The sequence below is a fragment of the Oncorhynchus kisutch genome, linkage group LG10 (assembly GCF_002021735.2).
Source record: "Oncorhynchus kisutch isolate 150728-3 linkage group LG10, Okis_V2, whole genome shotgun sequence".
NCBI lineage: Eukaryota > Metazoa > Chordata > Actinopteri > Salmoniformes > Salmonidae > Oncorhynchus > Oncorhynchus kisutch.
In genome coordinates this window covers 15473336-15489018 of record NC_034183.2, presented here as the reverse complement: position 1 = coordinate 15489018, position 15683 = coordinate 15473336, and the positions used below count along the sequence as shown (strand labels likewise).

At 43.7% G+C, this 15683-nt stretch overlaps 1 protein-coding gene across 1 annotated transcript in view; it reads right to left on the bottom strand.

The window, feature by feature from the left end:
• Window positions 1–575: 575 nt before the first annotated feature.
• LOC109897814 (protein phosphatase 1H) overlaps window positions 576–15683 on the bottom strand; it is a 35749-nt gene continuing 20641 nt past the window's right edge. Inside the window, exons 4-10 of the mRNA XM_020492406.2 lie at window positions 14560–14672; window positions 14028–14112; window positions 12957–13075; window positions 7282–7345; window positions 5647–5754; window positions 2796–2947; window positions 576–2310 (exon numbers count right to left, since the gene is read on the bottom strand). Of these exons, the coding sequence (XP_020347995.1) occupies window positions 2163–2310; window positions 2796–2947; window positions 5647–5754; window positions 7282–7345; window positions 12957–13075; window positions 14028–14112; window positions 14560–14672 (789 nt within the window). The 3' untranslated portion in view covers window positions 576–2162. The remainder of the gene's footprint in view (window positions 2311–2795; window positions 2948–5646; window positions 5755–7281; window positions 7346–12956; window positions 13076–14027; window positions 14113–14559; window positions 14673–15683) is intronic.

Genomic DNA, 15683 nt, shown 5'->3' with positions numbered 1-15683 from the left:
CACAGTGCAGTCAGCGACACACACATCGGACATCAACACCTCCCTAACAACGTAAAGGAAGTTCACCTGGCATTACATCCTCCATTTTCTAATCCAGAAAATGGAAGAGGTAGAAACACAAGAATACACTGTACATCCTTCATACTGTATCTGAACAGCAATCGATTCAGGTTAATGCCCTAAATGGTTAGTTTGCAGAGTATTGTTCAGCAAAGTGTAAATACCAGACTGCATAATAACAAAAGGATTCAGGATAAATTAAGAATTCCTGTACAGAGCAGAGGAGGCTGGTGGGAGGAGCTGTAGGACAGGCTCATTGTATTGGCTGGAATGGCATTGAATGAACAGCGTCAAACCTGGTTTCCATGTTTGATACCGGTCCCTTTATTCCATTCCAGTCTGTACAATGAACCGGTCCTCCTAAAGCTCCTCCCACCAGCCTCCTCTGGTACAGACACATTTTCTGTATAGCATCTGGCATGAGAATTGGTCACATAGCTCCCTGAGTTGTGACACATGTTCAGTAAACTACAAGTAAAGATCACTTAAAAACAAAAAAAAACAGAGAGCCACAGTTTTCATACCAGCATTCAATTTAATCTCATGTGTTTCTCCCAAACACTTGCTAATCAATGCATCTGCTTAAGGGATGTAATTCTAGCCTTCAAGAACTAAATGTTCATATGAGAGATCCACACTCGTAACTTGAACTTTTGCATAAATCAAGCATAAATCAAGCATTTGTCTCAATAAGATAAAATGACAACCATGTCTCAATTTAGGATTCAGCTGTAAGAACATTCAGTAAACCCATTTTACATCCTATTCATGTCTCTATACAGAACACTTTCCCTCATATTTTGTTAGAGCTAAACTAAGCTATATTTGTATGAAAACTAGTGACAATTAAGGAATGTCTGTTTCATATTTGAAAAGTAAACGAGCACGTAAACAGGATGATGAGACAAATAGGAAACTAAAAGGTTCAACTGGGGCAAGGGATTGGATATCTGGTTTAAAACAAAGCAAAAACATGAGCTAGCTGTTTCACAATTATGTATCAAATGTGTTTCTTCACATCCTTTAAGTAAATCCAATTTCAGGGTCATCGCAATGACAAAGAAAAAACAAACCTGTCAAAATTAAGAAAAAATAAACAATGAGAGATGAACATTGTCACTGGCAATAAAACGACCATAAGACTGACTTCATTCACCTTACACTTGGGGAGGAACACCCAAACAATAGTTCTGAAAGCTGAACGCTATAGTTTGTCTGTGGTAGGATTGTAGTCTAGGTCAGTGACTTATGTACGCAATGGATCATAGGGACAGGAGAGGTTTCATAACGTACAGTATATACAGACAACTCAAAACAGGTTCTTTACACTGTACATCATGGATATCTAAAATCCATTCATTTCTAAGCATTTTTACTTGTTCATAATCAGTAATATAGTAACAATATCTCATCTAAAAAGGATAAAAAATAATCCAATAAAGCATTGCACTTTGAAAGAGAGTCCCTTTGTCTTTCCCCATGCGATATCCATAAGAAAAGTATTGCCTTTGTGAAAGCAATACTCTTCCATTGCATCAGAAAATATTTGGCAATGCAGAAGCCGTAGCCTACTGAAAAACAACAAAGGGTTGGTTATGAATTACTCGAAATACATGGCCCCGGTGGGCCTTTAAATCCAGAATTGTCCTTTGTTCCCTTGCAGTACAGAAACCCAAGAAGAAACTGAAGGTACTGTATATTGGAACATCCTGAGATTTTCCTTCCTTTCACAAGAGACAAGAACAATCATGCTACCCTGTACTGTACAGCAACCAGCAGCCATTTTGTTTCCTCAGGAAAACCGTTCGGGATGAAGCACTGTGTGAGCACCAGGGCATTGATTTTAGGACAGAGCAGATAGATAGATGGTAGAGGGGGGCAGCCTGTCTAGAGTCCCATGGTGGGTGGTGAGCTGGACCTTAGCTAGGTCTGCCGGTTGGGAGAAGCCTACAATTGCACCCTATTCCCTACAAAATGCAATACTTGTCATGGCCTTGGCCTAAAGTAGTGCACTATATAGGGAATAGGGTGTCATTTTGGACACAGACCTGTCTAGAGTCCCATGGTGGGTGGTGGTGTGGTGAGCTGGGCCTGGGCTACGGCTAGGTCTGCAGGTTGCCGTACCTCAGAGGGATGATGTAGACAGAGATGTCGTCTCCGGAGCCCAGACGTTCGTTGGCTATCCTCCAGCCTCGGTCCTTCAGGACCCCCCGTGCCCTCATCACCAAGTCCTGAGCTGCCATCGTGTACCTGGGTCACAATGGAAGAGACAAAAGACAGTTAGAAGACACTATGAACAATATACTTTGACATAGGGCAGACAGTTAGTTGTAATCATCTCCATACAGTGTGTGAACAAAGAGCAAGAGAATGATGACACTATAACCTACACTTTAGAACGTCTCTATTCTCTATACTCTCCCACCAGTCATCTGGAGTTTACTTAACCCCAAACTAAGAAAGGGGTAGGACATTTCAGAAATGATTTCAATGTTGTTATCACTTAAATCACCATCATGCCATGGGATCCTCAAGAAAGGAATCTTTACATTACTAGTCTCAAACTCTTCATCGACTTCAGAAAATACTTTTAAAATGTGTGTAATTACAGCAAGATACTGTAAGAAGCATATCCTCTCCAAATAAGAGCGAGGTGAGTGTGATTTGACCACAGCATCTGTCTGTTAGCAGCTGGGCTACAGTAGTATGAGCGGAACATGGAACGTAGAACATGCCTATACTGGTCGTCAGGGCCACAGTTGGCAAGAAAACCAGTGACTGCCTCGGCAACGTCCTGGTTGGATAGGACGTCCCACAGCCCATCTGTCCCCATCACCAGGACGTCATCCACCCCATGTTCATACTGCATCAGAGGGTACACTTTGACCTGTGGATGGAGAGAGAGAGGGGGGTAATAGTGATGTTATTACAGAGAAAATAGAAGATCAGACACACATCCGGTCTGCACTTTAGGCCATTAATGGTGATAGAAAATCAACATCATTCAGAGGTATGCACTACACAATTTGTAACACAGTCTCCCTCCACACAATATCCCTTTAAGACCGGTGTGGTCTTAAAGGGATACTTCTGGATTTTGGCAATCAGGCGCTTTATCTACTTCCCCAGAGTCAGAAGAACTTGTAGAAAACATTTTTATGTTTCTGTTCCCAGTATGAAGGAAGTTAAAGCTACACACAATACCCCATAATGGCGAAGGAAAAAATGGCATTCATAAATCTTTGCAAATTGAAATAAATAAATAACTGAAATATCATATTTGCATAAGTATTCAGACCCTTTACTCAGTACTTTGTTGAAGCACATTTGGCAGCAATTACAGCCATGAGTCTTCTTGGGATATGATGCTACAAGTTTGGCACACCTGTATTTGGGGAGTTTTTCCCATTCCTCTCTGCAGATCCTGTCAGGTTGGATGGGGAGCGTCGCTGCACAGCTATTTTCAGGTCTCTCCAGAGATGTTCGACCATGTTCAAGTCCAGGCTCTGGCTGGGCCACTCAAGGACATTCAGAGACTTTTCCTGAAGCCACTCCCGCATTGTCTTGGCTGTGTGCTTAGGGTCGTTGTCCTGTTGGAATGTAAACCTTCGCCCCAGTCTGAGGTCCTAAGTGCTCTGGAGCAGGTTCATCAAGGATCTCTCTGTACTTTGCTTCGTTCATCTTTCCCTCGATCTTGACTAGTCTCCCAGTCTCTGACGCTGAAAAACATCCCCACAGCATGATGCTGCCACCACCATGCGTCACCGTAGGGATGGTGCCAGTTTTCCTCCAGACATGACGCTTGGCATTCAGGTCAAAGAGTTCAATCTTGGTTTCGTCAGACCAGAGAATCTTGTTTCTTGGGTCCTTTAGGTGTTTTTTTGGCAAACTCCAAGTAGGCTGTCATGTGTCTTTTACTGAGGAGTGTCTTCCATCTGGCCACTCTACCATAAAGGCCTGATTGGTGGAGTGCTGCAGAGATGGTTGTTCTTCTGGAAGGTTCTCCCATCTCCACAAAAGGAACTCTGGAGCTCACTCAGAGTGGCCATCAGGTTCTTGGTCCTCCCTGACCGAGGCACTTATCCCCTGATTGCTCAGTTTGGCCGGGCGGCCAGCTCTAGGAAGATTATTGGTGGTTCAAAACTTCTTCCATTTAAGAATGATGGAGGCCACTGTGTTCTTGAGGACCTTCATTGCTGCAGATATTTTATGGTACTCTTCCCCAGATCTGTGCCTTGACACAATCCTACGGACAATTCCTTTGACCTCATGGCTTGGTTTTTGCTCTGACATGCACTGTCAACTGTGGGACCTTATATAGACAGGTGTGGGCCCTACCAAATCATGTCCAATCAATTGAATTTACCACAGGTGTTGTAAAAACATCTCAAGAATGATCAATGGAACCAGGATGCACTTGAGCTCAATTTCTGGTCTCATAGCAACGGGTCTGAATACTTACGTGAATAAGGTGTGTGTGTGTGTAAATGCATAGATCAGCGCTACTCCATCTACTAGCACTGCTACAGCACACGCTCTTCAAGTATCTGGTATAATGAAAAGGCATCCTGCAGTATGTCACAATCAGAGAGCACTAAGTAATGTCCCTGGCTTTGGTCTTTGTACAAAGTGCCATGGTTTTGAAGTATTGTTGTTTCAATGTGCTGGTAGAGGGAGTACTGTTATGGTGATAACCATGGACATGTTGCTATGTTGTTCCTCCATAGGAGGCATATCACGTCACCTCAAATAACCTGGCAGTGCTAGTCAGTCACTGAACAAACACTACATGAAGACGGTGTTGTAATAGTGGTTGTGAAAGAATCAGTCGAAAGGCTATAGGCAAAAAATATTGTCTTATCAACCTCTGACTGGAATAATAACCAGCAATGGGAGACACAATCTTAAGAATCTGTTTCACAATACAGTTCAAGGGAGATTTCGAAATTGAGACATCATACTGTAAAACAGTGATGACTCTCCCACTAACCACATCTTACTTTTGACCCACAACAGGAAGTGATTAACAGGAAGAGCCTTGACCTTGGGTTCACCCAATGGGAAACCGTGGAAACCACTGACCGCTGGATTCCATAGCAATTTTATAACCTCCATCTTATATACATACTGTCTGCACATGTATTTACTGTGACTTTAAAGCAACAGCAAGGGCAGATAGACGGCAAGGAAAAAAGGTTCAAAAGAAGAGATCTTCAAAAAAAAGCTAATCTACTGTAGTAGTTGCATACTGCCTGAACCATGACTGAACTCAGAGGGTGATGAATTAAAGATCAAGAGAGTGTTGAGAGCTTCCTGACTATCAGGAGGCAGGAGGTACGTGTTCAGTGGAGGGTTGGTTGGGAGGTGAGAGCTTCTTTTAAGACTTGATGGGCCCTGGTCAAAAGCGGTTAACTATAAAAAGGGATAGGGTGCCATTTGGAACACAGGCATGGCTTCCTCTCATTGTATCATGATGATCTGAGGTCAATAAGGATTGATGCACTGGAATGTGATTACAGCACTATTAAAAAACCCATCAGGTTATTGATAGACAGGAAATAGAAAATGAGGAGTACAGTACTCTACCTCGGGACAGCAGGACAGGAAGGGCTTGATGTAGATGTTGGAGTCATGCACTTTGAGCTCGTGGTCTCCCAGGCCCCTGGTGACCCCGATGGTAGCCAACACACGGGCCTGTGGAGGGATGAGACCATCAAAGAGAGGAACTATAATCACCTCCCTCTGACCCCATGATCCTCATTCCCCAACTCTGTTTTGGCAACAACAATTATTTCAAACCAATGTTTGGAATCATTTGATCCATTGAAGTCTTTTGATGTGTTGACCTCAGGGTCAATTCTACCATTTTTTCAACTCTGTCAACTCAGCGGGATAGGGAATTGAAATAACAAACATGAATTGAAAGAATCCTCTTAAAATAATCTACTAAATTGAAATTCTATTTACCCTGGCCCAGATAAATCAATCATACTCCCCTCTGTGAGATTCCTTATTCATCAGGGCAGAACTGAAAACTGGACCAATGATGGCCTCATGACCTTAATAATGATGACCTCCAAGGATATGTTCTCTCTGAGAGCAAATCTGATCTTCATAAACACACACAATCCTTAACGATTTCTCTCCTCTCTCCCTAGTCTGAGATGCCGGCACAGTCTACGGTCTCCCTCATTTGTACTCTGTGTGAAATTCCTTTTGATTGCTACTGTCTGCACATATCGCCTCTGTCTCTGAAAAGGGCTATCGGCTCGGAGCTGGGGAGCAGTACTAATTGAATCTATATCAAATAGGAGCCATGTGAGGAGAAGAGAGAGAGAGGAGGGAAGCGGTGAGAGTGAGGAGAGAGGAAGATGAGAAAGAGAATGGGAGACCGAGGGGGGCGAGGAAAGAAAGAGGGGGTAAGAGTGAAGGTAGAGGAGAGATTGAGGAGGCAGTTGTACAGTCCGTTGGCCTGACCTTGGATCAGTGTGCAGTGCAAATGCCGCAACTAGATGAAAAGAGAGACTAGATAATGATGGAGAGAGACAGGGAGAGAGGGAGTGAGAGAGAGCTCCTCGGGCGGAAGGAGAAACATCCTGCGATTAATTGTTGAGCGTATGTACGGACCCAACATGCTGTGCCAGGCTTTGAACTGCTCTGGCGTTCCTCTCCAGCAGATCCCCATGCGCTCCCTTCTATCGCCATATCTACCCATCTCTTGCCCTCTCTCCATACACTCTATTGCCCGATCTACCAATCTCTCTCTCCCCCACTGTAAAGGGGGGACAGGCCTCGGCTGGCACTTGAACAGCCGACTGTGATAGGAGAGTTAGTGTGGTAACAGACTGCACTTGGGGGATATCTTCTTGGTCCTCAACTAACGACACAGCCCTCTACTGCCTACATGTCAGATGATGGGCATAGTAGCAAACTGTGATAACCAGACTTTGGCTTGGCATCTCAGGAACCACATTAACAAGATATAGGCTAGCAATCTTATCGTGTGTGCAGTGTGACTGTTATAAAGATGGTCTGTAACGCCACCATAGTGAGCCTTCCTGCAGGCTGAAACTGCTCCTTCCTCCAGTGTGACACTGGGTTGACTAATGGTGCCCTGGTGGAGCTTTGATTACAGCTTAGCAACACAAGGCTGTGGGAGTAACCCTATCAGCAGGCAGGGAGCAGGGAGAGAGGCAGGCGGTTAGGCGAGAGCAGTCTTACCTTCTTCCCTTCGCCGTAGATTAGGGGAAACTTCAGGTCGTCGTCCTCAATGGTTTTATATGCCCTGCACACCGGAGAGAAGAGACTTTAATGGGTTTTTGTTTTATGGCAGCCAGGCAGGCAGGCAGTGGTTCGTACGCAGTGTGCCCGGGAGATACACCACCTCCCTCAGGGCCTGTAGACGAGACGAGCTGAGGAGACAGAGTTAGGAAGAAAAGAGAAACACCCAGACAATACAAAAGAGAGAAAACATATCTTCAAAAAAAATTTCGCGAAAGTATACCCTTGTGACAAAGTGGGAAATACCAATGAATGTATGAGATGGTTTTCCCGTTTCAGATTGTTTGTGTGTGTGTGTGTGTAGAGAGGGGTGATTGATTGATCCCCCCCCCCCCTGTATAATCCCCCATATTCTCAAAGCAGTGCTTAAACAACCCCCACTCATGCATTTTTCAACAGCATGTGACTTGGGAGTCGATGAAGATGCAGTACAAGAGATCAGACTGGAAAATATTACACACGTGCTAAGGAAAGGTCTTACATTTGAATCTGGGCATCGATAGTACATTCAATGTAAAAACGTCTGGCTCCTTAAGAAAGACAATGTACTAATGCACATTCTTTTTCAGTGTTAAACATTCCACCTTCCTTTCTAAGCAGCAGTTATGACCACATCGAAAGTAACCACCCCATGGTCACAAATCACACACCATTTATACTGGATTTTCTATTCTATATTCACACCTGGTCCTGCATGTGAATGTGATAAACACCAGCTTGGTAATGAAAGCCATCATACCATATCTTGTCAGATGCATTTCAGCTGTGCTGGTGTAGAGAGAGGAGGGTTAGACAGGACTGGAATGGTTTTTAGATTACTGGTTCCACTCGGAGACCATATGCTTCCACCCTGGGCCAGCAGGACTCACACACTCAGCACTTTCTGCAGCATGCAGAGCTAGATCTGAGGCCATGCTATCCATCCATCTACAGTATTTATCTATCCACAGTATCCATCTATCCACAGTATCCATCCATCTGCAGGTATTCCCAAACTGGGGTACGTGTACCCCTTGCCGTCAGAGGTACGCCAAATAAAAATGTGAATCACATTTTTAAAAAAATTTAAACATTTTTTTTCTTCACATTTTCAAAACAGTCCATTTATATTTTCCAACGGGGCCGGGCCATACATTTGGGTGTTTTTTCCCCCCCTCGCCTGAGTAGCCTCGTTTCACTGCCAAAAATAAAATTAAACCATCTAGAGTTCAGAGAAATAACAACAATGCCAAATACAGGTAACCTAGTCAAATAATTAACATCCAGTCACATTAACCATTACTCTTTCGCAGGAATTCCACTAACCGTCCGTATGTAACCTACCATAGCAGCTGCTCATGTTGGTATCTGTACTAATGGCGCAAAAGCCATGACAGGGAGACATAGTGGAGTGGTAACTCGCATGCAAGCAGTTGCTCCTGACACCACTTGGGTACACTGCAGAATCCACCCAGAGGCCCTTGCTGCCAAGGGAATGCCTGACAGCTTGAAATACGTTTTGGACACTACAGTGAAAATGGTTAACTTTGTTAAAGCAAGGACCTTGAACACATGTATTTTCTGCACTATGCAATGATATGGGCAGCAACCATGTAACGCTTTTACAGCATACAGAAGTGTGCTGGTTATCAAGGGGCAAAGTATGGACACACTTTTTTTAAATTGAGAGACGATCTTAAAGTTTTCTTTCCTGACCATAATTTCACTTGTCTGACTGCTTGCATGATGATGAGTTTCTCACACGACTGGCCTATCTGGATGATGTTTTTTCCTCACCTGACTGATCTGAATCTCGGATTAAAGGGACTCTCTGCAACTATATTCAATATGCGGTACAACATTTAGGCTGTTTAAGTAGTTGGAGCTCTTCTCGGTCTGCATTAACAAGGACAACACACAGGACTTTCCATCATTGTATGATTTTTTGTTTGCAAATGAACAAGCTTACGGACAATGTCAAACGTGATACAGCGAAGCACCGGAGTGACTTGGGTGCTCAATTATGCAGGTACTTTCCTGAAACGCATCACACAAACAACTGGATTCTTTATCCCTTCATGCCCTGCCTCCAGTCCACTTACCGATATCTGAACAAGAGAGCCTCATCTAAATTGCAACAAGCGGTTCTGTGAAAAATGAATTTAAATCAGAAGCCACTGCCAGATTTCTGGATTGGGCTGCGCTCAGAGTATCCTGCCTTGGCAAATCACACTGTTAAGACACTGATGCCTTTTGCAACCACGTACCTATGTGAGAGTGGATTCTCAGCCCTCACTAGCATGACAACTAAATACAGGCACAGACTGCGTGTGGTAAAAAGGCTGAGACTCTCTCCAATACAACCCAACATTGCAGAGTTATGTGCATCCTTTCAAGCATACCCTTCTCATTAACATGTGGTGAGTTATTCACAATTTTCAATGAACAAATAAGGTTTAATATGAAAGATGGTTAAATAAAGAGTAAAATTATTGATTATTATTATATTATTATTTGTGCCCTGCTCCTGCATGTGAGCCGGGTTGTGACAAAAACTCACACTCATTCTTATGTTTAATAAATGTATTGTATAGTGTGTGTGTGGCAGGCTTACAATGATGGCAAAAAACATTTGAGAGTGTGCTGACCCTGGTGCTAGAGGGGGTATGCAGCTGGAGGTTGAACGTTTGAAGGGGTACGGGACTATGAAAAGTTTGGGAACCACTGATCTACAGTATCCATCCATTCATCCATCCGTCCACAGTATCCATCCATCCATCCACCCACCCACCCACCGTATCATCCATCCATCCATCCACAGTATCCTTCCATCCATCCACAGTATCCATCCACCCATTCACAGTATCCTCCATCCATTCACAGTATCCTCCATCCATTCACAGTATCCTCCATCCATTCACAGTATCCTCCATCCATTCACAGTATCCTCCATCCACATCTACAGTATCCATCCACATCTACAGTATCCATCCACATCTACAGTATCCATCCACATCTACAGTATCCATCCACATCTACAGTATCCATCCACATCTACCGTATCCATCCACATCCACCGTATCCATCCATCCACCGTATCCATCCATCCACCGTATCCATCCATCCACCGTATCCATCCATCCACCGTATCCATCCATCCACCGTATCCATCCATCCACCGTATCCATCCATCCACCGTATCCATCCATCCACCGTATCCATCCATCCATCCACCGATCCATCCATCCATCCATCCACAGTATCCATCCACATCTACAGTATCCATCCACATCTACAGTATCCATCCATCCACAGTATCCATCTACATCTACAGTATCCATCCATCCACAGTATCCATCCACCGTATCCATCCATCCACCGTATCCATCCATCCACCGTATCCATCCATCCACCGTATCCATCCATCCACCGTATCCATCCATCCACCGTATCCATCCATCCATCCACCGTATCCATCCATCCATCCATCCACAGTATCCATCCACATCTACAGTATCCATCCATCCACAGTATCCATCTACATCTACAGTATCCATCCATCCACAGTATCCATCCATCCACATCTACAGTATCCATCTAGTGTTATACAAACTTGTAAGGCTGAGCACAGAAATACTGTCCTTCACTTTAGCACTTAAATATGATCTATGGTCCTTTCTGACTCATTCTGTGGGTTTCTTTTCATTCCATCATTTCACCTACAAAAACAAAGCTTTATACTGAAAAGCCCCAGCAGCCTTTATGATTTCAAAGGACATCTAGCAGACATCTTCAGACTAGTCCCTATGGGGACTGAGTCAGACTCCCAGTGAAGTTAGTGTTTTACCAGGACGCTCCCAGTCTCAGAGCTCGGTCTCTCTCTGTCTAGCTGGAGATAAAGCATTTGTGACAGCGTGACATACACACATTAATCCCCTTATAATACCTGCTCCCACTCATACCTCTGGGACTTTCAGGGACAACACTATGGTCGCTGCAAAAAGCACCAGACATTCACAGGCTCATTTTCCTGACGAAGACTCAGCTTGGGGTTGAAACATTGTCCAATGAACCTACCCCTGGGAGCATGTACCAGTGTGTGGATTTCATTGTTCATTAGACCATGGTTTTATACAGTGTGGTGGTCTATTTCAGACAACCACACTGTAGTGTGTGACAGAGGAGAGGGGAGGAGAGGTGGTGGGTTTAGTAACTGCTAGCCTGTATCCTCCACTCTGCTGGTGATGAGAGATGGAGAGATGGGCAGGAGAGCAGTGATCTCATCTCTTACGAGTGGGCAGGGCCACTGCTCAGTGTACTGGGGTGATAGAGAGAGACATTAGCGTTACGTGCTCAGTGTACAAACCACGACTCAAACACACACAGGCACTCACACATCAATAAACTGTGGGGTGACATTGAGGGGCCGTCAGCTGCAGTCAGACAGATTGCGAAATTAGAGAGTAAAGGCAAACCTTAAGACAACCGTTTGCCCAAGTTTGATAGACTATAAATCGATGCAGTGTGCGTTCAGAATTAAAACAGGGCCAAAGTGGACAGGGGTGTGGGCCTACAGTATCTCTCCAAAACTAGACTATTTATATCACACTGCCATCGTAGGCAAGAAAGAGGGGAGTGCATGTGGAGAAGGAAGAGAGAGAAAGACAAAAGAGAGCAGTAAATAAATGTGTGACACTGATGAACGTTCTAGGATTCGCCCCTCTCTCCTCTCCTTTGTCTCGGAGAACAGGAGTCCAGCGAGACAGCTTGAGTCCCTTGATCTCCTGCTCCTCTCTCCCTCCTTGTCTCCCTCCCTCCCTCCACTGTTGGCTGCCGGGGTGTTTGAACATGTAGAACATGCGTGCTGCTAAACATCCATCAACTGAACACAGCCCTGAAACACCACCGCCTGCCATCCTTAACAATCCCCCCCCCCCCCCCCCCCATCTGCACTATCAACTCACTGCCAACTGGGCATGAGAGGGAGGAGATGGTGGAGGGAGTGAGGGAGCACAGACAGACACACACACAAATGCAGTTACATCTTTTTGTCTGTTATGGTACACTAGTGGCCAGTTGTAGTCCTGAGAAGAGGCCACTTTTAAAGGAATCTGTTTAAAAATACATCACAGGCATGTCTGAGTCAGTGAGACAGATCCTCAGTTCTGGATTCAATAAGGAGCAGCACGGCTCTACCTCGGCACATCTTAAAAGCACAGACAGAACCGCATTGAGAAAAGCTCCAGCACCAATAAACCTCCCCTCAATCACCTCTTGCTCGTTCACTCCTCCCTTCAGTCTGCCTCTGTAGCAAAGATGTGGAGCTGTGATGGGCCCTAGTTCTGTCCAGATCACTGATGAGCTGAAATGTCCCTGTCATTGATACAGACAACACAGAATGTCTGGGTCTATCAGAGCATTCCCCGTCATTGATACAGACAACACAGAATGTCTGGGTCTATCAGAGCATTCCCCGTCATTGATACAGACAACACAGAATGTCTGGGTCTATCAGAGCATTCCCTGTCAATCAGCTTTACTGAGTGCCATGGATGAGAATGAGAGTTTCAGATAGAAAAAAAGACACAGAGAGACAGTTGGGTAGAGACAGACCAGACAGATAAATAGATACCCACCAGCCAGACATAGTGAAGTCCCGGTAAAGCATCCTCTTCCCCACCTCCTTCCTCTGTACACGTCTCGGGAACTCCAGATGTGTAAACTCGCCTCCTAACAGGTGCGGCTGCATGTAGGCCTTTACAGAGAGAAGAGAGAGAGACAGAGAGAGAGAGGGGGAGAGAGAGGAGAGAGAGGGAGAGAGAGATCCACTGGGCATTTCAATCACACAGTCTATTAAACCAACCAAGACACCAGGCAGGAGAGTTAAGCCTAGTTACTGTCTGTACAGGGAGTCATATGTTGTGATAACTGACAGCTGTGCTTAATAAGAACAGAGCAGACCTGGGTTCAAATACTATTTGAAATCTTTCAAATACTTTGATCGTTTTCTCTGCCTGGAATGTTAGATGGCTGGGGTTTGCACTTTTGCGACTAGCCTATTGGTTCCATTGCTCCAGTCAAGCACAGCTAAAGTTCGCTATGATTCAGGGGGTTGTAGTCGAGTTCCTCCACTTCCCGGGAACTGTGGGAGCTATTACGCAGACCTGAGCAAAAAATATTAGCATTTTGTAGTTTATTTCCAAATATCAAGTTCTCAAAAATGTAGTCGAATATAGAGAATCAACTGAAGGCAATTATTTCCCTTGATATTCAAATAAAGGTCTCAGAAAAACAATTAACATTTAAAAGTATCCTGAATACCTTTCAGAAAAAAACTAATAATAATATTTGAAGCTATTTGAATATATGCAAGTTATTTGAAACCCCCCCAAAATGATGGCTGCTAAATATTTGATGAAGAACTAAAAAACTACAATAGTTTGTTTGGTCTAAAATACTGTATATGATCATTAGGGTCGAGGTCAATAACTGGATCTACACAACAAATGACCTGGGACATGGACTTATGTCCCTTTCAGGCTTTTAGCTAGATCTAGGAAAACATTTGTGAGGAGCATTGACTCAAACAATAGAGCAGAACACTTTTGCAGTTTAAAATAATGACAAAAATACATGTACATAATGAGTGAGACATATACATATGTAGTGACTTTGTTGTGATACAGTAGTTTAATTCTTGCTCTTACCAGGAACTGCAGGCGTTGCCTCTCTGACTCTGGTGTGAACTCTGTAGACATGGGGATGACCTCTCCACCTTGGATAATGATCGCTCTGAAGGGCAAAGCAACAAAACATGTGTTTATTTCTGTTAGTGTGTGTGTGTGTCTGTGTGTGTGTAAATATAATGGCTCTCCCACACCACATGTCCCTGCAAGAATGGCCTTAATACTAGTAGACAGCATGTTTTCTCTGTTAGCCAAATTGCAAATTAAAGACTTTTTAAAATAACCACACATTTGTGAATCATTATATTAATCAAGTGTGCAACACTATGTGCAATGTGGTTTAGATGAGAAGCTCCTGTATAGTTTGAATTGGTATCCTTATTTTGTTTGTCTATATACTATTACAGTATGCTAATAGCTGAACTCAAACCTGAAGCCGGAATGTGGCTTTGGCCACACCACATCCAAGGCTAGTGTAAACAGAAAAGTTGAGAGAGATTGATCTCACTAGACATATTTTACTCATCGAAATCCACCCGTGTGCGTGTCTCACCTGCTGTCCCCGGCATTTCCAACATAGAGCTTTCCCAATAAAAAGAGTGCACACAGAGCAGTACAGCCTCCTGAGATGTTAAACACAGCCTTGTCTCTCTCAATCTGGGCATCCTGAAAACACAACCCAACAAACACATAAGTACACACACAGCAAAAAAGCTTGGTCTCTAAACATATATTTTCCAATTACAAAGTAGCACGAAAGAAGGACCTCATGTGGATTAAAGACCTTGCTACAGTAACATACCATATAACATTTGCATTTATAATAGTTCCCGATTAGCTGATGCCAAGGCAGTAGCAACTCTTCCCGGGCTCCAAACACATTAAGGACGACTCACAGTAAGAGCATTATGTCCAGGAGCAAAAACAATACATGAAAACCTAAAGATGAGGGGAGGTTTGAGGGAGTACTCATTATTACACGGCTTAATTAGGTTGATTAATTTAGCACTAATTAAAACAGAGAAAATTATTTTAAAAATCCATGATGTTAATTCATTAATAAGGTGAATAATTAATCTGTCACTGAATTCATCAAAAAGCTAACATTAATTTTTTTTTACCAATCAACCAACCAACCTATAGCTCCACCAAAATGATATAATATTTCACAAGTTAACCCTTTCTATTCTATACAAGTGAGAGAGTCGTGGAGAAGTTAAAATGGTTTGAAGCACAAACCAGAGTATGTAGCCTTGTCCGAGCAAGAACAACTCATAGGGCAGCAGCCAATCTCATGTTTCTGTAGCGTGAAGCAGCTTGATGTACATGGTAAACCCCCATGGATAGGATGCTCGACTATCGCAGGGTCAACAATCCTACTGTGACACTGGCTGTATGAATACGGGTCCAGACCAGGAATTGATGAGTGAAAATGTGTATCCTGGGTTACAGCAATGTCATGAGTCTCTAGAGATATGTTAAGAGTGAAGAAATAATGCACGCTAATACATGTACTCTGTCCCTAGCATGTAGTCCGCTGTGGAAAACACACACGGTTACTTTTACAAGACTGTGTGCGTGTGTGGTTTGTGTCAAATAAAATTGTATAGGGCCGAATACAACAGGTGTAGACTTTACAGTGAAATGCAGAATACAACAGGTGTAGACTTTACAGTG